The sequence below is a fragment of the Etheostoma spectabile genome, chromosome 2 (assembly GCF_008692095.1).
Source record: "Etheostoma spectabile isolate EspeVRDwgs_2016 chromosome 2, UIUC_Espe_1.0, whole genome shotgun sequence".
NCBI classification, from domain to species: domain Eukaryota; kingdom Metazoa; phylum Chordata; class Actinopteri; order Perciformes; family Percidae; genus Etheostoma; species Etheostoma spectabile.
Genome location: NC_045734.1, coordinates 412,496 through 439,481, shown reverse-complemented (window position 1 = coordinate 439,481; position 26,986 = coordinate 412,496). Strand labels below are relative to the sequence as shown.

At 40.6% G+C, this 26,986-nt stretch overlaps 1 protein-coding gene across 1 annotated transcript; it reads right to left on the bottom strand.

The window, feature by feature from the left end:
- Positions 1-978: 978 nt before the first annotated feature.
- Positions 979-25,500, bottom strand: p2rx3b (purinergic receptor P2X, ligand-gated ion channel, 3b). Its single transcript, XM_032524550.1, has 12 exons — positions 24,976-25,500; positions 18,111-18,246; positions 17,950-18,021; positions 16,748-16,817; positions 16,488-16,581; positions 11,462-11,539; positions 11,201-11,342; positions 10,760-10,896; positions 8,279-8,372; positions 3,639-3,704; positions 3,224-3,301; positions 979-1,611 (listed from the first exon to the last, which is right to left on the bottom strand). The coding sequence occupies exons 1-12, from the start codon at positions 25,095-25,097 to the stop codon at positions 1,486-1,488; spliced, it is 1,215 nt and encodes a 404-aa protein (XP_032380441.1). The 5' UTR covers positions 25,098-25,500; the 3' UTR covers positions 979-1,485.
- Between the last annotated feature and the right edge of the window lie 1,486 nt (positions 25,501-26,986).

The window sequence follows — 26,986 nt, the reverse complement described above, 5'->3', positions numbered from 1 at the left end:
ACAATGAGATAACTATTGTTGTAATTTAGCGCTATATAAATAAAATTGAATAAAATTGTTATTAGTTTTTTTAACATTCCTTCCTTCACTTCACCTCAGCCCTATGGTATGACGTCATAGAATACGGGGCAGAGAGGCCACTTGGAGAGCAAAAGGTAATTGGGAGGAGCAAGAGCGGGGGAGTGAAGTGGAACACACATGCCCTTGTTCACTTTCCGCCCAAACTCTACGGATCGACCGCCAATTGTAGGCTTAGCAATACTGCTTCAAGTGTGTTTTATTATCCATCTTATTTGTACAGTAAGCGTATTTCTTTTATGAAAGGCGCAAAACAAATATTTGTGTTGCAAATAATATTATTTATGTAAGTATTGTTACTTCTTTTTACACATAAATACCTGCAGACTCATTTCAATGAGGTTTGGTAATCAGCTGCTTGAGTTTCAGATTTAGAAATTTGTGATCTGTATCATGATAAATGCTTACATCTCACAAACAAGGAATTTCTTCCATGCATTTACAAATAATATTAATGTTAAGAAAGAAACCACATATACAACTATCTAGTAAATAAACCGTACAAAGTAAATAAACATCAGCTATGTTACATGTTTCAGTAAAATATAAAGCTAACAATGAGAAAACTAAAAGGTTCAAATGCATTTGTTCATCTTCTTCTTTGGTGGTCACCAACAGGAGTTTAAGCAGTTGTACATTACTGTCACCAAACCATGGATGTATTTTCATTCACCAAATGCATAACTGCAAGACATTGTGGGTGATTGTGGGTCCACCTCTGGAGTGACCATGACTCAGCCCTCCAAGGGTTGATGTCACCAAGTTCTCTCCAGTTTTTCAGACAATTGTACAGAGACTTAAGATGGCGGCAGGGATTCCCCCGAGGGCAAGTGCTTAGGGGAAGTGAAAGAGCAGAAACGCAGCCTAGGTATCATTGTAGACAAAATGGGTGCTTTTGTCAAACCACTCCACAATCCAGCTCCATTACCCTGATAAAATATTTCAGAATATAAAGAACAATAGAGCAATTAAAGAAGGCCAAGCAAGTGAACCAATTAATGTCAGCTGCCTTGTTTATTCTTGTTTTATGTCACAAAGCTTTAATAATGTAGTTGTGGTGCATTACAGCAGTTTCTACACAAATTGCAAAACAAGCAAATAGAGCTTAAACATTAAATCCTTTTCCTTTTTGCTCAGAAAATCCTGAGCCAATTTCACATGCCAGAAGAGTCACCATGCAAAGACTTGAATTATAAGAACATATTGTTTGACATATCTAGCGGTTTTGAAACGCTTCAGAATATGGCAACAATTCAAGGTTCTTTAGACATATTGGTAACATCAACTATATTATATATAGTCTGCCCTGAATGCCTATAATTGATAAAACATTTTTAGAGAAACCCAACCCACATTTGTCTTTCTCAAGCCACTGCTCCCTGATCATTGGCTGTTGCTACTGTCCATTTAGCTGTAATATTCAATAGAGAATGCCCCTGAGTCACTGGACCTCATGACGGCCTCGCTATGTCTGAGTGACAGCTGGGAGCGGTACAACCCATTGTTCTGGGAATCCAGCGGGCTGTCTGACACCTACGGTATTTGAGAGAGAGAGAGGGAGACATGATTCTCTTTAGTATATTACCACACATATAGTCATCCATCAAATTCTTCAGTTTTGTTGATTGTCATGTCTTGACTATACATATGCCTTTACCACCCTTCACCTTATCCAGAAGCTTAAAGTGGAAACGAAACACCGGGTATAGTTAGCATAATTTACAAGATGGATTCCCCCTCTATCAAACTATTATAGGTTTAACACTGTCAGTGATACTGGATTAAAATAATAATTAATCAACATTACATATTTGAAACAGCTGTAGCGCCATTTTGTTCTAGTTTAGTTACATCATACGGTTGGTTGGTTTTCATGAGCTAACCAGCTAACTAGTGACAGCTCTTTTATGGAGAAGAAAGGACCTCAAACTAAGAAGTGATGCAAAAGAGGACACTTCAGTATTGTCCCTGGATGCAGCAATTCATTTTATAGAGTGAAAAATAAAGGAAAAAAACTCCACTTTCATGCTTTGCCTCTTAAACGGCTGGAGTTTTTTTGGCACGAAACAAGAGAATGCTCAAATGAGTAAGCCATAGGGTTTCTGGAAACACCTCCAAAATACCTATCTGCTTCATCTTCTGCCATATCTTCTATATTATCTAAATTTTTTCTCTATATAGAAGCTGTGGCTGCTGACTGTGCCAACTCAACCAACCAACCAACTGTATGACGTAGTGAGTTAAGCGTCAGCAATATGGCTGCAAACCAGAGCAAAAGCAAACTTTAGTACCAACCAAAAATCTATTAAAATTTAACATGTAATTATTTTATGTCATTATTTTTTAAATAATATGCTTCAACACACTTTATTCTGTTCAACACAGTTTCATGTCCACTTTAAACCCATGCTTATTTCAGTTAATAAACTGTTGCCACTTTGGAAGTTAAAAATGCATTTATCACTATTCATAAATAATTAAATGTAACATGAAAAGTGTTAAAAAAGCTGCAGAGAATAATCATACAACTCTGCTACTCCCCACTGCTCTATGGAACCCTCTTTTGGCACAGATTCAGTTAAAGACTAGACCCGTTCTTGTCCTGCATGTCTTTAACTTAACTGTGTCAAAATGCTGCCAATTTTCCAGCACGTTTAGACAAAGCGTGTTTAGATATGAAGCTAAAGGAGACTTTTAGCATAAATTACACACTGCAACAAGGGGTGTCTTAAAACAAGATAAAAACACTAAATCTTAGGGGAAACGTAATCAAAACAAGTGAAATGATCTGTCCATGCAGCAAGACAATTTCACTTGACAAGCTTGCTTGATTTAAGATTATAGTGTAAGTTGAACACTTAAAATAAGAAATCCACTCATAAAACAAGATGAATTATGCAACACTTCTAAATCTAAGAACCAACTAATTTGTGGTGCAAGGCCAAGGCAGCTGACCAAGCGTCCATATTTTACGTGTTGTTACAGCTTATTCCAGTGCCCCCAAATTGCTAAAACCAATTCATGCAGCTTTAGGGGTTGGCAAACCACTAATTTGTGATAACCAACACTGTGATTAATGAGCTCAAATCTAATGAAGTGCACATCACATTATGACAATATTTTTATTAAAAACAGAGTATTTTACCTCTTCAAATTTCTTGGCCTTGTACTGCTCCGCTCCTTTCAGGAAGTTCAGCAGAATGATGTCACACAACACTGTGCCCTACATATTAATAATAATAATATTAATAACCTTTATTTATAAAGCAAGAGTATGACAGATGTTAATTTAAGGACAGCAGCCACACAATTCCTTCAAAGCTCACTATTCGTGTTTTAAAACCCAACAGAGTTCACAGTTATGCTTCAATGATAAGAGAAAATGTATCCATTTTTGTAATGTATTCAAGTAAGTTGAAAGGTCAAATTGTACTTGAAATAATACTTGTATCAGAAATTAAAGGGGAAGGTTTGGCTCCATTTATCAGCTCTGAGAAAAAAACGCCTGGTGTATAATGAGCTTTTACACTGATTGTTTCAAGCATATCAGTAAAACTCACCACTCCCACTGACGTGAAGGCTGCCACCATATTGATGAGTGTAGGGATCATGTTGAACTTCCCTGCCTATGATGGAAGAATAGCAATTTATCTCAGCATGTTTAAGTCGCCTGTGTATCATTATGCAGAAATGTCCTTGCATAATAAAATCCCACCCAGAAGCTGATAGAATCATGCATGTAGGTAACAGTGACATTCCAAAACAGGAGTCCGAGAACACGCATTTCTAACTTTTTTAACACTGTAAACATTCCCACCGCAGTGTTTTCATTGTTGGGCCAACCTACACCTGTTGCAGACTGCTAGGCCTCAACACCTACCTGTCCTCTGTCTGTGACTACCACAGCATGGGCTTTATAGACAATTTGAATGTCTTTTGGGATCAGAGGAATTTTTGGGAGCGGGCAGGCTCTACTTAAACAGAACTGGCACGCAAATGCTCTCCAATTACATAACAGAGACAAATAGGCAAACGTCTTCCCTAATTTGACAACAAGTGCAGCATTCAGCAAACACAATGCAAAGACAACCAAATAAATAAATGTGCTGCAAATATAGAAACAATGCAAAAAGAACAGTAGACAAACCAGAAACAATGCAAAAAGAAAAGCACACAAACCCCGAAAACAAAAGCAATGAAAAAACGCTGCATCCAGATTACACAACGGAAGTTCTCCAGGCCTCTCGGGGAGCGCTAAATGGAACAGCTTGGCGCTAATCTGTATCTTAGGCCAAAAAATGAAAACCAGAAATGACAACCAGTCATTGTTTTCATCAGATAGTGTTGATAGTCAAGAAGAATTGTTGTTGTCATTACTTGCTGAACGGAAGAAAATACGATGGCTAGTAATAAGAAGATACTGGCGTTGTCAGCTCTGGTTTTCTCGTGTTCTGATTTGTGCCAGTCAAGTGCCAGCACTCCACCAATCAGATTGGTCATTGAGTCTGACTACACATTGGCTGATTCAACAAGTCAAATAGGCCAAAATGGTTGCCGACCGCTCTTCCGACCGACAATGGCATGGAACTCACCAAACAGGCTTGAGTCACTTTGGCTCAGTGGTAGAGTGGTTGCCTGCCAATCGGAAAGTTGGTGGTTTGATCCCTGGCCCTGCAGTCCCATGTGGAAGGGCAAGACACTGAGCCGTGAGTTGCCCCCGATGCTGCTCCATTGGAGTATAGAGTGTTTATCTGATGAACAGGTGGCACCTTGTGCGGTAGCCTCAGCCACAGCGTGTGAATGGTGAATGGCTCCCGTACTACGTAAAAGCGCTTTGAGTAGTCGTTAAGACTAGAAAAGCGCTATATGAGACTGTCCGACGGCCGATAATCGGGTTGGTGTGTGTGAGCCTTAAGTCTAATTAGTCAAAAGTCAACTTTAAAAAACTCCTGTGATTTTGTTTTCAAATAAGCATGTTTTGTTATTTTAAATGTCTGTGCAACAATGAAAGTTCCATAGAGTTGTAAGATAGTACTTTTTAACATACTACACAGTGTGACAGAGTAGGTGCTCCAGTACCAATAAAAATGGACCTCAAAGTACTGTGCTTTCTGACCATGGTTGGAGAGCTGTATCAGGAAAAGTAAACCCTCTCCTTGATTTACTCTCCTTCATTTTCCAGAAAAGAGTAGAAGGAAGTGCAACACTACTAAGCCAAGCTAAGCAGACCAATCAAAGTTGTTGCAGTCTGCGTTGCCACGTGTAGTTACATTTCTGGGGAGGTACTCAATGTAGGGACCACATCTGTGCGTAGATCTCTGTACGTTCCCAAGTTGTAGATTCTTACAGAACCATGAATAGGTACCTTGACATTTCTCTGACGCTCCATTGCTCTGACCTCTCAATAACCTGGAAAATTCCCATGGTCCTACAGCCCACTAGTCCGATGTTCTTTTGTTTAAAAAAAAAAAAACAACCTCTGCTCCCACATCCCATTGTTCCGACCATATAGCTAGGCTTTTGTGGCTCACCTCCCATAATCTTAAATCTGAATCAACAATAACAAGCAAAATTACTTTTCTTTAGCTTTGTGATGGCCACAGTCATGGCCACACAGCCATCTTAAGAGCGGTAACCTCAAGCACTTATATTTTTCCTTAGGTTTAGTTGATACGATTTTGTGTATACATCTTCATTTGTTGCAACCATTTATTCAGTTACAAATAACTTACAGGACACTTGTTTCATTTCACATGCATCATACTTTATTTGATTTAGAAGAAAGTATCTTTTAGCAAGTGCGCACTATTACTTACTTTTGGATGGTCATACTGTTATATAACCGTTTTTCTTTTGAGTTTACCAGTTGGAGTCCACACCTGGAAGGGATTCAGGTCTGATGGCTTAGAAGAAGTGGCGCTTGGAGAAAGAGCAGCTTTATAGGGGAGGTGGCCTAATTGGACACTACCACTGCTTGATATGTCTAGGGGGCGTAGCTTTATTCTCGTTGTAGGTATTCTGGGCTTTAGAGTTTATATAAAGTAATTTTTGTAGAGTTAAGATAAGTAAAAGTGTGTTCTTTGGAATGCATTTTTAGGTAGGTTTGTCATTATTTGTTTCTGAAGTTAGTTTGCAGTTATTGTGTTTCCCCCTGTGTGTTTAAATTGGTCTGATCAGCCAATATATAAGTCTCCTTTGTTTCTTTGTTAGTAGGTCAGTTGTATTTTTGAGTCCCTTATGTTTTGAGCCTTAGTTACTGTCTGCTTATTTGACCTCTTTTAAGGGCCCAGAACTTTATCTTTATTTTGTTGTAACTATCTTTTTGGGGAAATAAAACTCTTGCTTTTTGGAATTTCTCTTGTGACTCCTCATGCTTAACTGCTTGGTCCCTCACAAGCTTAATAACACATTTAAATTTTTATCTAGGCTAATCCACACAATCTCGGCACCGGTTTGCGTGCAGTTTAGAGTCCCAAATGCCCCGTAACGTACTCCATCTGTACAGGTCCAATCACATTACTAATTGGCCATCCTTACCTTAACCACTCGAGGTCAAATGTCTAACCCCAACCAATTGGCTATCCTAACCTATATAAAAACCACATATGGTCGGAACAGTGGGATGTCAGAGCAAAGGGTTTATTTTATTTTTTAAACAAAGGGACAGCTTACTAGTGGGCTGTAGGACCAAAGGGAATTTTTCAGGTCGAGAGGTTGGAACAATGGAGCGTTGGAGAAATTGGCAGTCACCCATGAATCAAGCTTTAGACTTATCACTGCCAGTAATGTTAGCCATGCTAGCAACTTGCAAGCATTATCTGTACTGTTGCTGGTTCTCCCTTTTTCCATACGACTGTGTCCTTCTAAGTACAAGGGTTAAAGAAGCACTATGCCTGGATGTTAATGCAGGCCAGCTGGCCATATCAACAATCTCAGTGTGCTGGGCTCCAGGAAGGACTACCACTTAGATTCCCACTTGTATTATGACATATTTCACAGCCCTCCTGTTTCTTTGCAGTCATGTTGGTGCTAAATGCCCGTGTGTTAGCATGCTTTTTCCCACTGTTTTGGCTCCATGGTAAAGTGGTGTCATTCCCACATGGTCCATTTACTTCCATGTTGACATCTAATGGGGAATTTTGGTTTACAGAACTACAATCTCATTTGTGGAGAAGGAAAGAGTCTTGCGGCCAATTAGCTTTAACTAAGTACCACATTTCCAGTTACTGCAGTACAGGCTTGTCCTATTGGTAGGCCATGCAGTACTGAGGAGATCCTAAAAATGTTGAAATATGGCGATATCAAAGATGTATAGTCTAGTGGTTTATAAGTATCCAGGAGCTGATGCCTATAGTTTCATACATAGGACAAGCTGGAATGTCAGTAGAAAAATGCAAGCAGATGCAAGAGCAAGCAGCAAAGGCATCTGCACTGTAAGAAATCAGGAAGTATTACTCGGCTCCTGGGCTTTGGAACGACCTCCCTGGGGAAGTCCTGCTTGCTACATCAGCATCTTCTTTTAAATCACTTTTAAAGACCTATCTTTGTCGAAAGGCTTATTCTTTATTTAATCATTAGATTTATTTTTATTCTTAGCTATTGTGTTTCACTGTGCTTTATTCTTGACGTTCAGAATGGGTTACAATTGGTTTTAAGTTTGTTCCACTTTTTTCCTAATCCTTAACTAGTTATTTAAACTTTAATAATTAAACATTGTGTATTGTAATGTTTTTTGTGTTCATTGTAAAGTACTTTGTAATTCTTGTTTCAATAAGTGTTAAACATATAAACTTACTTGCCTTTATACATGTAGTTGTACAAGAAATGACTTTTTCTGATCATTTAATTCCCTTGAAAAAATGTTGACGACTGATAATCAACTTTCATTGATCATAACTACTTCATCTAACCTGAAATTATGTTGAATATAATAACCCTTTTAGTGTCTCATGTCCCAAACACTATGGAAACACAGTAGAAGTATTATGCATAGATACCTAAGCAACTGGTGCCATAATATATATATATATATATATATATATATATATATATATATATATAGTAGTCTATAAAGAGGAACAAGATGCTTCCATGTTGATCAAAACGACTACATACAGATCCATATGTCTTTGTCATTATTCATAATGGATAGTGTTCAGTGATAGTATACAAAGGTTGACACACACTAAGATATACTCACATTTCCATTGACCAGAACATCAAACCTAATAGCATAGGCTTTGACCAGAGTGCGGTAGTCCGTCCCATTCTCCATCTTATAGTATTTGGCAAACCTGTTAAAGAAAATAGTTTGTAGTGTGTAACTGAGACACATTTTCTTGGTATAACAGAAAAAAAATGGCCTGGGCAAAAATGGCCTGCATGGCAGAGTTCCAAGGAGAAAACCACTGCTGAGCAAAAAGAACATCAAAGCTCGTCTCAATTTCTCCACAACACATCTTGATGATCCCCAAGACTTTTGGGACAACATTCTGTGGACCGATGAGACAAAAGTGGAACTCTTTGGAAGGTGTGTGTCCAAGTATATCTGGCGTAGAAGGAACACTGCATTTCATAAAAAGAACATTATACCAACAGTAAAATATGGTGGTGGTAGTGTGATGGTCTGGGGCTGTTTTGCTGCTTCAGGACCTGGAAGACTTGCCGTGATAAAAGGAACTATGAATTCTGCTGTCTACCAAGAGATCCTGAAGGAGAATGTCCGACCATCTGTTCATGTTCTCAAGCTGAAACGAACTTGGGTTGTGCCGCAGGACAATGATCCTAAACACACCAGCAAGTCCACCACCGAATGGCTGAAGAAAAACAAAATGAAGACTTTGGAGTGGCCTAGCCAAAGTCCTGACCTGAATCCTATTGAGATGTTGTGGTATGACCTTTAAAAGGCCGTTCATGCTCGAAAACCCTCTAATGTAACTGAATTAGGACAATTCTGCAAAGATGAGTGGGCCAAAATTTCTCCAGGACGCTGTAAAAGCCTCATTGCACGTTATCGCAAACGCTTGGTTGCAGTTGTTGCTGCTAAGGGTGGACAACCAGTTATTAGGTTTAGGGGGCAATCACTTTTTCACACAGGGCCATGATGGTTTGGATTTTTTTTCACCTTTAATAATAAACACCTTCATTTACAAATTGCATTTTGTGTTGTCCTTGACTATTGTTTAAATTGGTTTGATGTTCCGAAACACTTAAGTGTGACAAACATGCAAAGGAACAGGAAATGAGGAAGGGGGCAAACACTTTTTCACACCACTGTATGTAATTTTCTGCAGCTAGGGGTCCTTCACTTGAAACTATGGATCAAATTGCAGTCGGAGCTCTGGCTGGAGGTTGAGAGCTCTGCGCCAGAGCAGCTCCCTCTCCGGCCAGGAGCTTAGCTTCACCTCTCCGCTCTGCTGGTCCCCGCTGTCACTCCCACATGTGAGTTGAGTGCAGATGTGAGTTGTGCATGCTCTGATTTCAACGGTTTACGGCCTAACCTAATAGTATTCATTTCTATATTTATTCAGTACTTATCTATGTCTTGCAATTATGGAACCATTGTAAGTCCTGCACTTACTGCTATTGAACTTCTGGTTAGATCTAAACTGCATTTTGTTGCATTGTACCTGTACCTGTGTAATGACAATAAAGTTGAATCTAATCTAATGTAATCTGACATGTCATACCCGATGAGAGTCGAGTCAGACCGGCTCTTGTCGAGTGCAGATGTAGGGTTGCACAAGCTCAGTTTATCATTGAAAACGGAATTTGTGAAATCAATGAAATAATCCATAAAATAATAAACTTTTCTCATTACAAACAATAACAGAAGATGGAAATTATTTCAAAAACGTTGTAGCTATCTATGATTGTTTGATTGCTAACTCAAAACGCCATTTATGTGACAGCCTTTGTTGTGTTTGATTGCTAGCTTGTAGCTAAGCTGGCAGTCATTTCAAAACATTTTACCTATGATTGTTTGGTTGCTAACGTTAGCTCAAAACGCCATTCAACTGACAACCTTTGTTGTTTGATGCTAACTTGTCGTTAGCAGTGAACGAACTTTGTTAAGTAGGTCCATCTTTACTGTATTGACATTACAGAAGCATCTTGTATGCTACATGTCGCAAAGTGACGCATGCGCAACTCATATCTTCCCTTGTTGCAAATCTGCACTCAATTTACATCAGGGAGTGACAGCCGCTGATCAAGATGGAAACACTACCTCTTTTGTCCTGAGGGATTGCTAAAATCAACACAAAATAAAAGTTCCCTGTGGTAACTTGAAAATAAAAAATCTGTTCTTACAGTAGGAACTCTACAAATAGGCAGCTTAGATACTTAAGTGAGCCATAAATATCCACAACAAACTAATGCATGTGTTGTTGATATCAAAGAGTGTTCAACATGGTCAGGGTACATCCTCAAAAGTAAAATCCATGGTAATCTGCCTTTAGGTTTTTATTTTTCTGGTGTAAAAGTGGAAGTTCTTGTCTCATTTTGTTGCTAGAGGAAAAGGCATGTTGGCACTAAAATAATAATAATATAATAATATTTAGAATCATCCCCTCTGGATTGTAAATATATCTAAGGATTGATTTTATTTGTAATGCACTTTACATTGAAGCAAAAGCAAAGTTTTCTAGATGTAAAAAAACAACAACAGGTCGCTTAGTACCTGAAATTGTAGCCCGGTGAGACATCGCTCTTCTGTGACATTGCATCGAGTCGGGTGAATGAGTACGAGGGGTTGCACTGGTCATCTGATTTGTCCAGATCACATATCCAGCCGATCTTTATTCCGATCACTCCTCCCTGACAGAATTTTTAAAATAAGAGAGAGATACGGATGAGTGTGTTTGTGCTCAGCACTGTCTCCTAGTAATTACATTTATTTACAACTAATCTGCACTGCCTAATATGGAAGAAATAATGCGCTGCCTGGTTCAATGCTTTGTCTAGCCCATGGACAGGAATCCTAGATTTTAATTATGTAAAAAAAACACTGTTTGAAGGGAAAATCAATGAAAATGATGTAATTGTAATGATCAGCACTAAGAGACCAGAAAATCATCTGCCTTGACTCTGACTTAACTGTAAAAACATCTCTTAACTCTACCTTGTCTGCCAGTTTAGTGAAGTTCTGCTGTGCGTAGCGGACCACATCTCCCACTCTAAAGATAGGGCAGTAGGTGTTGTTGACCATGTCAAAATTACATTTTTTTATGTAATCTTCAGAGATGGTAGTAGGGAAGTTCCCTCTGCACACATAAAGACATGTCATCATTTGAACATGTCATACATCAGTGTCATTGTCGTCATTGTCGTCATTGTCATCATGAACATCATCCTATTTAATCATAAATCATTATTGTCATACTTGGTGTAGTTGAAGGTTGGAAAGCGGATGCTATTCTTAATGAAAATTGTGAAATTCTCCACTTCCCTCATTGGTATACTGAAAGAGAGGTGAAAGAAAAAAAAGTTTAAACTGTAAACATTATTTTCTCAAGCTTCACAAACAACGTTTTCTCTTTGAAAAGAGAAAATGTGAAACAAGGCTCAGTGTCTACTAAGGGACACACTTTTGTTCACATCCACTGTACTGGGGTGGAGGCAGAAACCAGATATCTCAATAGCTGGACAAACTAAACCCAAACTAACTGCATAGATACAGTACAGTATATATGACTAGATGTTAGACTACCTTTAAAGAGTGCACTACCCCAACCTAGTGAATGTCTGAATGTAACGGCACATCATGACTTTGCTATCAGGATAACCCCGTTCTCTCTTCATGTTTATAAGCATAGCAGGACAGAACGCTCGGTTACGTTGTAACCTTGGTTATCTGTGTACAGAGACTATTTCTCCAACATTAAATATTCCATGTGTACAGGGATGATCCCACTGAGGTCAGTTACGTGGACACTTCTTTAAGACACACCGGCTTGCCTGGCCACACCCTATGCTATTTTCTGTGCTGGTGTACTATCACTGATAGTTTGAGCGGAACCGTCTCTGAGTTGCCTACAGCTGGAGAGAAAGTTTTTTCACTCAGAAAACCAAGGTTACAACGTAACCAAGCTTTCTCTGTCGTATCAAGACTATATCTCCACCGTTACATATTCCATATGTAAGGGATATGTATGTATGGGAAGGTGCAAGACAGGATGCAGGATGGGACATCCAAATATGTATATGCCTGTTCAATAGCGCCAACAACCCAGTGGGACAGCCATGGCTTTGGCAAATATATGCCCAGATGACTGGAAGCAGAATGAACCACTGGACAGTCTTTCCGAGGGCCACTCTACCATCCAAGCCTCTTCAGGAGAGGAGAGTGAGTGGAAGCCTTTGAGTGGAAAACCTTTTTCAGGAATGCTGGATTGGGGTAAAGGATAAACCGGCCCCATCCTGCAAGAACCTGTAGCCTTAACTGCTATTTTTGAAAAGGCAGGACCTTGTCTACTCTTCAGGCAAAGGTATGCCAGAGTAACCCAATGTGATTGGAGAGCAACTTCTGATCATGAAGGATGCAGAAGTGCTCCAAGGATCATGGTCAAACCCAAAGAGACTAAAAGACTGGACTTATGACTCCCAGTCTTAGGGAGCCTCTGAGAAACCAGGAAATCAGGGAGAAGTCATGCTCACGCAGTGTCGAAGCACAAACACACACTGCCTAGACCACTGCCAATTCCTTGCAGTATTGGAACCGACTTTCCCGCCTCCAGCTGGGTCAGCAGAAATGACGGGAGGCCACACTCCGTCAGCCACCAGCAGAAGGCTCTGTGCCTCAACAAGACCAACAATAGTACGGTGAACAGTTCTCAAGTAGAGGAGGGTGAGCGTAACAATCTGGATGTCCTCAATCTCATGAGGTGAAGGCAAAGTCATAAGTCAACCTGAGAGTGTGTCTGGAACTGGAAAAGAGGTATCTGGGAGTGCAGGTTTCTGAGGTACACCAATCTTGCGTCCCAGGGGGATAAGGTACTTGCTTGAGCCCCTTGAGATCCAGAATAGGACTAATCCGCTGGCGCCTAATATGCTGGTCATCACGCGGCTTACTGTGCAGCTTACTACGCCCTTGCACAGCTTTAAGTCAGGGCCTGAGGCCTCTTGGTCTCATGCCACAGTGTTGGCCGAGGTTCAGTGATCCACACCTCTTTACAGCCTGGAAAGGCCACTGTCCAAAAATCTCCTGTACACAGCAGCAGGCATAAGCAGAGGCTGCTGGCAGGACAAGAGCTCCGTCCCTGCTCACCCCCTCTTCACAATAGGTCTCACTGAGCTGAGGGAGAAAGAGAGGCGGACTGCATGCATTAGAGGGAGAGGCCCACAGGCAAGCTGCTCACTAGGATCTATACCATTTGTGAGTGGCCTGCAGTGAGACACATAAGGTTTACAGAATCAAAAAAAAACCTTGTATTTTCTTTGTTTTAATTGAGAGAGGAACGTTGGTTTACAGGAAGGTTAATGTCCAGACATATGGCCACTCTGCTGAGAAGCTGTTAAAATCATTGACAATGGAATCACTGTCTTTGGCCATGTCCTGTCCGCAGGACACAACACCGCCCTCAGAGTAGAGCATAGATGTGACTTCTACATCTGAATCCACCACTTTCTCCATACCAAAGTGAGGAGAGCAGGGGCAATAATCCAGCTTGCCAGAGGTGTCTCTTCCGCCTGTTAGGCAACATGATGTCTGTGCTCAGCAGGAGCCCCATCAGGCGCGTCAGGTTACGCCTGCAATACGCTGAAGAGGGACACAGCCGCTGCAACTGGGAGGCTGCTTTTTGAAGCCTAAAGATAGAGGGAGGAAGGGAACCTGCCAGGACCCCAAACACTGCCCCCACTGACCCAGTTTCAAGCTTGTGACACATTTTCGACAGGGGCCCCTCAGAAAGAGTAGGATCTGCTTGTTTTCTTTCAAAGATAAAGCAACAGCCCTCTCTAGTAGGTGCCATTTTTAAATCATACTGTATTTTAACATACAGGATTTCCCTAGGCAATTTTGAGTGTTGCCCGGAAAAGCTAAGCTGTGTGCTAAACCAACTAACCCCTTCTGCCTTTCTGTCAACGTAATTCTACCCGATGCTCTAAATGGAAGGGAGGGAAACACTGTACACCGTCAATCCAGTGCCAACACAGACTTTGTTGTTGTTGCCGGTCACTCACAGTTAGAATGTAAGGAGAGTGACGGATAGCTTCTTGTTCACACAACTAGTGCAGGGCTGCCAACTCTCACGCATTGGACTGGTTTCACACGCTCACACGCCACACCCCCGATTTCTCACGCTGAAGTGTCAACCCGGTCGGTCAAATTTCTGATAGATGAGTTTATCTATAGATCTACCTGTTGAGCCACTTATGATTGACTAGTTGTGCTTTCAGAGACTGTGAGGGAGTTCAAGAGCGCTCCCTGTCTGTGGAATTTTCAAAATGTCGTAAACTGGAAAACATTAATTTTTCACGATCCATCCCAGGTGCATTTCCCCAGCTTCAGGTATGAGCTCTGAGTATCACAGACCCGTCCGTCGCTTCGTGACCACTCTCTCTGTAATAATAGAGGTGAGCAGTGAGGCTGGTAGTGTAGCAACTTCAGTTCATTTTAGCGGACTCGCTCTGTTGTGGACAGAGACGCGCTGCATCCGTGTAGTCCTCCGATAATGAGCAGCGTACGGCCACCTCTAAACTTTGTCAGAGACCAGAGACCCAAATGGGCCTCTGTGTCTGTCAGACGGTCTGAGTGAGATCCACCTTATCAGCGGAGCAATGACATGCACAGCAGACTATATTACAACTCTCCAAATCTCGGACAACAGAGATGGGAGGAGTTATATTTTGAATGTGCACAAAGTTGTAGACATGAGCAGAAATCTGATGAAACACATCTGAGCTATACTATACTATACGTACGATACTGCAACATTGGGCCACTATTGTGCTTCTCTAACCTCGGTGCATCTCTAAATGTAACTGTAAATAATTAATTCAATGTTTCATAAAATGAACAAATAGTCTTTATTTTCCCAAAAAGTAAATACAGTAAGTGGGGCACGGAGGATGAGGGCCAAACATTACTGAGCCTTGGCACAAGGGTTAAAGAATTAGAATTTATGTAAATCAGTGGTTCTCATTCTTTAGAATTTCAGTGGTCTTAGTTGATCCCTCAACATTAATTTAACTTTGGGTCCCTGGTCCCTACACCACGTGCCCCCTTGAACTGTTCACCACAGACCCAAATCTTCTCAGCTGTTGCTGACATATGCTACTGTCTCTTCATGTGAATCATTAGGTTTGGCGCATTGTCTGGGTCAGTTCATATATCATAAGAAGTTAATAATGTAAATAATGTAAATGCTGAATGCCCTAATACCTGTGATACTACAACAATGCAAAGGCCCTTAACCTTTGCACACATCATGTAAGATTTGATTTCTTCTTTATTTTGCACAAAACTCTCCAGAAAGTGCCATTTAATGGTTTATTTTTCAAAAAAGTTTCCTGGGGGGGCATACCCCCAGACCCCCCTAGGGAGAGCCCCCCCATCCCCCCACATATAACAAATCCCAATTTAAACCCTAAAGGGTAATGATGCTAAAAGAGCCAAAGAAATTGCTTTGTACGCAGCAAAATATGGGTTGGCCCCCCAAATCTCACTCAGCTCTGACTAGTGGAACTTTATGCCTGTTATCTTGAACAGTGATGGGAGCTTTGCAGCATGTGTCTCAACTTCTCAACTTTGTTTAATTTCACTTTCATGTTGGGGACAACGGCCAGCTTCACCAGACTTATTTTTTCCAGCCGAAGACCTCCAGCACCTGACCATCCCGGGCTTTATGCCGAGGCAGAGACACACAGGCTCAACACGAAAGCGTCTTTTTCTGTCTGATAGCTGACATACATGGCGTAGCAGCTCATAAAGACGCAAACAATACAATGGTAAAGGGAGACACGCAGGACAAGTAGCCGCTGCAACGGAACCCTCGGACTCCCAGAGACAGTCAAAACTGTTGTCAAGGCTACTTTATTTAATTTTATAAGGGAAAAATGATCCACGGAGGCTGCTCAGAGACAGGCTCCTAACTCAACAGGTAAGCAGATTCACTGTTGCAACCCACACTTTCTGTTTTTCTCTATGAGATTGTCTGCACACATGTAACCATACTCCTCAGGCAGAGATCAATCAGTGATTCCACGCCAGCACAGTTGCTTTATAGGAAATTGGGCGTGCCTGGGCAAGCTGGTGTGTCTTAAAGAAGTATACACGTACCTGACCTCAGGGGGATCATCCACACATATGGAATATTTTATGGGGTGGAGAAATTGTCTTGATATGATAGAGAACACTGACAGTGAAGCCTTGTAAAAAGCTCTCTATCACATGCACAGTATCATCTTACGTCTTGATGGTGTCGATCTCGGCAGGACACCATCCTCTTATCTCACACAGCTTGACAGTGGAGTTGAATGGAACACATTTCCCTGTCAGAATTCCTGAGCAGGAAAAGAAAAGCTTATATGCAAAACCACCCAAAAATATAGGTTCCAACATGGTGATTCAACAAATATTCAATACATATAATAATAGTAATAATCATATAAACATGTTCCTCAAATACTGATCTGATAAGAAAAGAAAAAGAAACAGAGAATATCTCACCATAACTTCCTGGCTTGTTAAGGTGCCTTGTGCAGTTATTGTCGTGGGTACAAATATACTTCTTCTCACTCTGGATAATACACACACACCACACACACACACACACACACACACACACACACACACACACACACACACACACATGCGTAATGTTAAACGGGGCGTTGTAAGAACAAACACGTTGAGAATCATCAGAGACCAAAAGCAGAGCTCACAGAGAGTAAATTTGCATCCATTAGGCCTGCAGAAAATTACTCACATTAAATGCCAATGTTGCTCAGTGTCTAAATTTACAGCTCACAGAAACTTAATATGATAGAGTCTCTGGCTTTGTTTGATATGTGATATGTGCTAGTTTTTGCAAATGTTGCTATCTTGTCCGCTATAATATCTTTGATCACAGACTAGTTTGACTTGGAGGATTACTATCTTTTCTGACTCTAAACTCTTTGCTCGGACACGGAGCTAGTGGCAAAAATGAGCAAAAACATAATAAAGTATGGGCATCAAGTGGATAAATCTTGGTATAAGTATATGGGCTGTATATATTTATGTACACTAGTGTTTTTTTCTGGGGTTTTTTTGTAATTTGATTTAGTAATCAGGCCGAGAATGTTGTATTACAGTGTTTGAAGGGGGATTAAATTGTCTTTTGTTCTGCACTTTAAAGAGAAAAATCCAGTGAATATATTTTGGAGGAAAAACCCCGCTCAACGCTGCTTGCGGCTTTTGCGATTGGGCATCTGTTTAATGCTGCTTGCTGCTTTGAATTTTGGTGATTGGGCGCCTTCCTGGCTCAGGTGGTAAAGTAATCGCCTACCAATTGGAAGATTGCTGGTTTGGGCCCGGCAGTCCAATCTCAAAGTGTCCTTGGGCCACCTAATTGCTCCCGATGCTGCGCCATTAGTGTGTGATAAGCAGGTGGCACCTAATGTGGCAGCCGAGGCCACATTGTATGTGTGTGAATGGTGCCTGTAATATGTAAAAGCACTTGGAGTAGTCTTTAAGACCAGAAACTAGTACATCTACAACCTTTTGTCGGCCCGAAAACGGTTTGAACCCGTGAATCGCCGCTTGCGGCTATATTTTTTTCAGAATGCACCTTAATGCTGATAAACCAGTTGTAATGATGGTAGAAATATTAATAATGGCGAGGCACTTATAACGGTAGTATTGCAATAATGGTAGTGACAGTTGCTGACCTCAGGACAGTATCCTTGGACTTGGTTCTCTGTAGTGATCATTTTGGTGATTATGCAGAAGACTGAAGCTCCCTGTGGAAAACACATGGCACATCACCATCATTGTATCCTACTATCACTCATCCATCCATCTGTCCATTCATCCAACTATCCGTCCATACCTGTGTAGGAGTGACGTAGTCTGCAACATCCATCACCTTGTCATTGTAGATTCCAAAACCTTTGACCTTGGTCATCACTGAGGATTCAATAGCCGTGTCTCTCACCTGGTAGGCTTTCTCATTGACAAACACCCACCTAAAGCGCACACACACACACACACACACACACACAACACACACACACACAAAACATGTGACATTGAGCTAAAACTGAAAGGTTAGGTCCAAGCTGAAACATTAAACATTTTCCTGACCAAGAACAGAATGGTGTAGTTCATTGCTTCACTCGAGGGGGGGGGGGGGGGGGGGGGGGGGGGGGATATGCAGCAAAGGGCCACAGATCAGATTCAAACCGGGCCACTGCCCAAGACTCAGCCAGGGGGCAGACTCTACTGGGTGAGGTCGCCTCTCTCAGACCTCATTCTAAAACACAGTGGAGCTAGTGGAGTTATTCACTGTGAAGTAGCTAGAAGGCTATAAGCTGTAGCTGCTGTCTAACTGCTCACCGCTGTTGCCTGCTCTTTACTTAACAAGCAGTGACCTTAAAGGAGCTCTGGTGGTTTAAAGATTTTTATGTTCATTTTTGTATGGCAGCTACCAGCTGGCTGGGAGGTAATGTTTTGCTTGCTCTGGCAGATGCATCTATTCCAGGCCCCCAGGAAATGTGACGGGCTTTGAAGCAAATTGAACACAACGGCCAAACAGTGGAATCTCAAATGCCATCTAGTCCAAAAATGCATTTATGCCATAGACTTACGTGGCGAAAGACAAATGCGTAAATCATCTTTTTCATTTTTTTTTGAATGGTGTCACAACCCCTTGCAAAATAACTCGTTACTCTCTCTTGTTACTCTCTGTGCTCTCTTCACAGGCAAACGACAACCAGCCCAGTGTCCCACTGTGAAACACCACCCACAGACGTACTACAATAGGCCTATTGGGAATTAGGACAGTACAAATTCAATTGGATCCATTTGGTCCGATATAATTTGGAAAAACTAGAAGAGCCCCACAATTAAATAATTTATTCCCCATTCAAGATAGCAGAGCTCCTATTTGAAATTAAGACGTACAAATTCAATTATTAGCAATTATCAAAGATATCTGATCAACACAAATAAAGTTATGAATATGTGTGTTTATAACTTTATTAAATTGACAAATAATCAAATGGGGCACCACCTTGGAATCAGTGGCCAATAAACTGAACTGTGAATACAGTCTCAAAATTGGTGTTCTCTTAAAAATACAGATACATTTATTAGTAAATCTTTATTTATTATTTATAAGTGTGCATGCGTGCGTGCGTGTGTGCGTGCATGCGTGGGTGTGTGTGAGGAAGAGTGCGAGGGAGAGAGAGAGGGGAAGATGACGATGAGATCACATGGGTAGCTAAGCCATGTGAGATCCAAGATGAAAAACCACGAGATTTGAGGCTCTTTGTTTTTTTAGCACAATGCACAAAATGGCTACTCAAGGAAAGGCACAAACTGGCATTTTAACCCCAAGAAGGCAGTTATTGAATCACATCACTGGAGAGGGGGGGGGGGGGCTGCCCGGAAAATTTGCTTTTCCCTGGATCAAAGCAAATTCACGGTCAAGCGGCGGCAAGCCTTCTATCAAACCATGGATCCAGTTTGAGTCAAGGGTCTGGATTTTTTCCTGCTTTATCCGGCAACACTGAAGATCACGGAAAGCGCTCAGTCTTCTTCTCTTATGGCGTTTTTCCACTGCTGGTAACGGCTCGCCTCGGCTTGGCTCGGCACGGCTCGGCTCGCCTCGGCCCATTCTATGTTCGTTTTCCATTGCAGATTGCGTAAAGCCTGAGCGTGGCTGGTCACTATAGCAACGCGTGATGATGTAATTTTCAGCGCGACTCACAACAGCACGTCGGCTACTCGCCACAGCCAGAAGAAATGTTTTGTTTCAAAAGAAGCTGAAGGAAGCAACAAAATCACCGCTAAAAAAACGGGAGTTTGGGAATTCTGACGGAGTTCAGACGTCGACATGACGGTTGTTCGCCGACACAACAGGGTAAGTTAAGTTTCCTGGTAACGTTAGCTAACATTTGCATGTGTTCAGCGTCGCAGTCAGTATTTACTATACGCTATAAAGTACATGAACTTTAGCAACCATGATTACACACCAACATGACTGATGCGGACTGTTTGTGTTTTAGAGCATTCACGCTTTGTAAAATCGCCGCCGCAGAACGTCTGGTGGGCGATGTCCGACCGGTGAAACCTCTGGTTCTGACTACTGGGCTTCGTATAATCTGTATGAAAGTCACGGACAGTCTTATGACAACGACTGGGATGCATCTGGGACAGCAGAGCCAGGGGGGACACTGTCACAGGGGGCAGAGAAAGAAGACCGGGAAGTACGGGAGGGTTTGATGCGCTACTTTGAAAAGCTAAATAAAAACTTTTGTTATATATATTGTCTTGTTTTTTAAAGTAACAGTGTGCAATATTGGAAACGACATGAAGCAGCTAGTAGCCCGAACAGTTGAAAAGTGAGAATAGTGCAGAGAGTGGATGATCTGTGTGTGTCCGGCTAGATTTGTTTGAAATGTCCCGTTTGTTCACACACTCCGCACTCTTGTTTGCTAACAACGCGGTCATAAGTGACGATTCTCTCCGACCAACCAGCAGTCTGCAGGTAACCACGTCACCTTTTGGTATCGCCTCGGCTCGCTTGGAACCTCGACTGAGGTAGTACTAAAAAAAGTACCTGTAGCAGGTCCCAGGGACTTTTTTTTGTAATGGAAAACCAAAAAAAGCGAGTAGAGCCGTGGCGAGTCGAGTAGATACCACGCAGTGGAAAACCGCCATTAATGTGTCCTGGTTCTGTCGCACTGTTGTCTGATATGATTACAGAGACTGTGTTTCTGAATGCTATATCGACCTGGCTTAATATGGCCTACTTTCCTAACTGGGCCACTGCTAGGCTAGAGTTGCCTTTCCAAGGTGCTGTTTTGTGCTTTTTGTTTCTTGTTTCTGTTGACGAAAAATGTGTTTATTTTGATGTTAATTTAGTATGGAACCAATCGCTGTTGCAACTAGGTATTTGTGGCCTAGTGTTCCATTATCTCTTTCTCTCGCCTATCTCATATGTTCCCGTTCTGTGTTTTACATGTATTTTGTATTAAGGGACTTAACTTTGGATGCAGTATTGTTAGGATTTAACTAAATGAAAGGCAGTAGCAATATCCCCATGTACTTTCATTTAGAACGCAGCTTTAATGGTAATGGAAGATCTTTAACTTTTAGTTTGGATTTGTGGCGCACTGAATGCTCCTCATAAATGAGCCAGCACTCTGGGCTTACTAAGAAAGAAAAATGCTCACATTGCATTATTACAGGAGACACGTCTGCTGAAGGTGGATAACAGCCGATTAGCCAATAGATTCGATTGCATCCTCCTCAGCAAGCTCAAAAACAAAAGGCATGGCCATTGTTGTCAAAAGGAATCTCCCACTTAAAGTGTTGTCCTCTTGGTCAGATGATACAGCCATGATTGTGATTTCCACAACATAATTTGGTGCCATACTTGGCCAATTATCTCAATGTGCAGTTCGATAGCATTTCATTACTTCTTTACCTGAAGTACATCACTCAGTTTATTGCAGAATTCCAAATATTTGCAGAAATTAATGTTGGCTCTGTAGAAGACCATAATTGTGGGACACAATAAAAGGTTTTATTAGGAGCAATACCATACTATTCTGCTCTAATGCACGTAAAGCTACGTTACGTTGGATAAAGCCTGCTAAGGGAACTGATTTTCACAGAAGCCATACTGAACACACTTATCACTGGCAGCTAACAGCTAATAACGTCACTGAAGGCTAGCTGGCACTGTCTCCTGGGAATTCACTTGTAGCAGGAAAAGGTAGCTAAACAGTAGTGTGCAGATCGTGAAACGGCTTGAGGATGATGACGTCATTGAGACAGTCCCCCAAGCCGAAGGATCCGGACAAGAGTATGTGTCGACATGAGACAGGCCAACATGCCATTCAACATGAATGCCACATCACTCAGAGGACTGAAGATGCGCCCACAGGTTCTGATGAGTTAAAGAAATGACAAGAAATTAGTTAAAGAAATGGACCAACAGATCCCGTTGCTCTGGGCGGGGACCAGTGAAGGCTATTAGAAGCACTTTTCCGGTGATAGCAGCCTCCAACTGAGCTGAAGACGTAGATGTGATGTGAGCAACCTGTCTGAAAGTGGTAAGTCTTCTGGTAGCTGTGCCAAGAGAAATCTCAATCATTCCCAATCAGCAGAGACAGAGAGGTCGGTTTATGTCAACATATAACATAGGCACAGGCTAATTACTGCTAACTAAAATGCTAGTTAACATTAGTAATTAAATCTAAAAAGCTCATGTAAGTTGAAACTGCCTGCGAGCTTCTCCTGTACTGTTCAGTAATTCCTCTATTAGGCTAACAATTGTGGTTACGACACAATCGTTAGCCTATTTTTACAAAAATGTCTACTACGGAGCCATAACGTGAGATACAAGGTAATGGAGCCTTTTTTTTCTTTAGAAATAAACAATGGACAAATAGAGTCTTTAAACACTTCCGATGTCAAGTTATTCACTGTCAACGTGACGTCAAAATGAATGGCAGTCAATGGAATGCTAACGGCAGGTGACGGCTTGTTAGCATCATATTGGCGCCATAGGAGCTACACGTCCTGTCACACTTTCACGCCGTACGTTACGACTAGTCCATTTCATTGTGATAGAAGGGGGTGTATTACGGACTGGTCCATTTCATTGTGAATGTAAGGGGTGTATGTGTAAGTACAAATAACCATGAAAATTGTAATTACTACTTCAACGTTTCAACATATTTGTTAAGAATAATAATAATACAATTTACCATGATTTTTGAGGCGCTCATAATAATAAGGTGTTTTTTTTCCTTTGCTTTTTTTTTGAGGTTGGTTGGGGGGCCCCTACTATAACTGCTGGTAGGGGGCCCCAAGCAGCCGCCCACCTATTCCTCTATGTTGAGACTGCCACTGGTCAGTTATCAGTAGCCTATGGCTTTTAAGACCTGACTGAACATATTATCACAGTAAAGGATACCAATCACTCAACCAACGTCTGGCCATTTCAAACTCAAAACGAGAACATCACAACCACGTGTGGTTATTTTACCTGTGTACTAATGTATGGAAATCTGTACACCAATTAGCCATTTTTTTTGTAATGTGTCACTAATTACTTTTTAAGAAAATCTAACAAGATCTGACAAAGGGAAACAATGATGGATCCCACTTTAGATAACTGTATGGTTTTGTTGTAATTTGTTTCAAATTAACTTCTAATAAAGTGTAATAAGATCATACAGTGAAAAATAACAATGGATCTCACTTTAGATTACAGTTCTGGTCTAATAAAATATAAATCTATTTAACAATTAATTTGTAGCCCTAGCTGTGATTAACAGTTCTCTTGTCTGTTGTGCTTCACTCACCAACATAACAAAACCGTTAATCAAACATGGGGTGTGTTTGAGAAGATAACTTTAAAAAGGAGCACCATTGAAGCTTTGGCATGTTTGCGATTTGGTCTAGTGATGATAAGTAAAAGCAACTTTTAGCTTCAGATTCTGATGGCAAAAACTTGTTGCTCTGATTGGTTGTAGATCTATCCACTCACGTCTAGAGGCAGTTTGGGCTACACCCGTTGATAAACCCCTTTGGAAATTCAAAATGAACTGAGAGGTTCCAGACTAACTTGCATATGTGAATTGGTCTGCAGGCTATACCTTGATATCAAGAACTCATGTAAGCATGAACTACATGAGGAGGTGATCGGTGGGGTATGGTTGGAAGGGAGATAAATAACAAGGCTGCTTGCTCCTGATGTGCTGTTACAATACTTTAAGCTGAAATTTTAAATTCAGACATTGTTTAAAAAAAATGTCCTAACTGTAACAGACAAAAGACAAGATCAGAATAAGACCTAAGTCTATGTTTAGTTGTTTCACACACATACATACAAATCCCATTAAACTATAAGTACATGTGTGTACGTGTGTGTGTGTTTTTCCGGGTTAATTTAGAATCATAAAGTTTTGTTTTCACGTTTATGAACCAGATTTTTATTGTTATTGTGTGGTAGAAACTTTTTTTTTCATTCCACAAAATCTGACCTAACTAACCATAGGATTTATTAAATCAGTACAATTACAGCTGCTGGCTTTTGAAATGTATTTGTAATTAAATGTTAATTAATATAAAACCATAAGTGAAAGCTAATCATTGTTTACTCTTTGTGTCTGTGTGCGTGTGTAATGCTGGTACCAAACTATCACAACTAATATCAAAAAAGTACAAATAGCTAAAAGAAAACAAAAGAAAACACACATGTTGTGTACAAAGATGCAATTAAAAAAATTATACTTTGTGCTTAAATGTAACATGTATAGTCAGAGATTGCATATTTGACAGATGGGAAGATTTATACATGTTTGCACATCTATAGAAAAGGAGAATTTGCATGTACAGTATATATGCTAACCTGAACTCAACAATTTATCATTTTAATGACATTGTAATACAACCTAAAACCCCACAAATGACTGGGTAACATTTTTTTCTTTTTTAATTAATCATCGTTCTTAACATTAGTTTCTCATAAATAGTAACACATGACAATTAATCAGGGCAAGTGTGATATAATAATAAATGCCTAATCCATTAATCAATGCCTTATACGTTACATAAAAGATGAAAAATACAAAAATAAAATTTCTGTAACTGGCAGCTGCTGTTCTGTCATTCAACCAGACCAAAGTAAATACTGCATAATCCTAAAATACACCAGAATGAAGGGATGTACTCACCCAATGAAGTAAGTAATGATGAGGAGTTGGACGACACGGTTGATGATGCCGATGGTCCAGCTCTTCACTACCACTGACTTGGTGGTTTCATAGGTCAAGAAGTCTTTTATACAAGACCACATCCTAGCAGTATGTGTAATTATGAAACAATATGTATGTGTGTATGTGGTACAATTTATAGGAATATAAAGAAACTGTATGGATTGTGAATATAAAGGCTGAAACTGAACTCCAATTACAGATTTTGGTCCACAAATGACGTCTTCATTATTATTTAGTGTTGGAAAAAGAAAGAAATCGATGTTTTGAGTCTAACACGAGAAGTATCCAGATAGCCAAGAGCTGTATCTCTTCTTGACGGAAAAGGTAGAGCTGTAAAGAAATCCCTGTTGCTCAGTGACACCAGTCTTTAGTCCACGCTGTCTTCCTGTAACTTTGTGTATTATGTTGACCAACTGGCCAACAAGTAAACAGCTTTATCTTTCTTGTCTGTCTGTATCGCTCTCTTTACCCACTCTGCCTATCTCTTTCTTCTTTCCTCTTTCTTGTTTATCTCTGACTCTGTGTTTCACCCCTCGATTATATATAGCCCTCCCTCTTTCTGTTCATTGCACCAAGTGCGTTTGTGGTTAAGTATTCTGGGTTCACAGTCAAGGGGGAAAAAAACAGTGAAACACGCAAGTGTTACTCATTGGGAACAATAAAAAAAAAAAAAAACATGCTCTAAGTCTAAGGCTGGACACTCAGCAGGTAGAGATTGAAAGTCCATTTAATTGTGATTAAATGATTCATTTTGTTTACTGGTTGTGTGATAGCCTACGTTACCATGTGTGTGGGTGTGTGTGCTTGTGTGCATGTGTGTGTGTGTGTGTGTGTGGAAGGGGGGTAGTAATAGACAGACTTAATTACAACGGCCTGGGTAAATAACCAATTCTGATTGGTCAAAGGATGGGCATTAATTTTCAGTAACCGAATTTAATTGTTTGACTACAAAGGAGATTGGTTGATGAAAAAATCCACCAAAATAATAATCACAAATATACATTTTTCAGTACATAATGTGTTTCACTATATCGACTTTAGATAACAATAAGACAGGAGTGTAAGCATAAAATTGAATTAAATTAAATTAATTAGTTTGCCTAATGTTCAAAGTAGTGCCCACCTGTGAAAACACTGTGCCCCGTGGTTGATAACTGTGCCCCAAGGCACCTTTATTTTTTTGACCCAATTTTGGTGAACCCAGCTGAATCCAGCTGTTAGCTGGATGTATTGTTACATTACAATCAACATGAGCCATTATTCCATTGCTATCATTGCAGATGCAGCTCAATTTTGTGATACATATTTCATGATTCAAAGTGCATTATATCCATTATGTTAAAGCTAGAAGCAGACTTCATGTGTCAGTGTCCACATCCGAATACACACCACAAACCACATCCAGGAGATAACATTTCACACTAATTCAATCAAAACTGTCTTCAATCTAATGCCACCTTAGACTCTCTGAATACCTCCATTAAACACAAGTCACTTATGATGAGTCGATAATGGACTGCAATTGGATGAGAACCAGGAAGTGGTCAAAAAAAAATTGTTTTCTTCCTTTACCAGGGATAGGAAAGAGGAGGGGAAAATGAAGGACAAAGAAATGAGGGGGGCATAACAGAGCACAGAGATGGGTTTACTCACACATAAACAGGAAGCCAGCACATTTGCACGCACGCACGCACGCATGCACACACACTAAGTGTGTATAAAAATAAAACATTGTCATTTAAAGCACCCAGACAGTGAGAGCTGGAACTCTGTTGTCCTACAGTATTTTAAATGTATTAATAGCACAATTTATAAACATGGATTACAGTACACAACTTTGTTAAATACTAATTCTTATTAGTTAATCACGTCAGTCTGTGGTCTGCTATTTCTGTTAGCAGATCACACAAGTCAAGCTGCACTTTTTCACTTATCCTGGATATCTTTATTCTACTTTTGTGCAACAGGC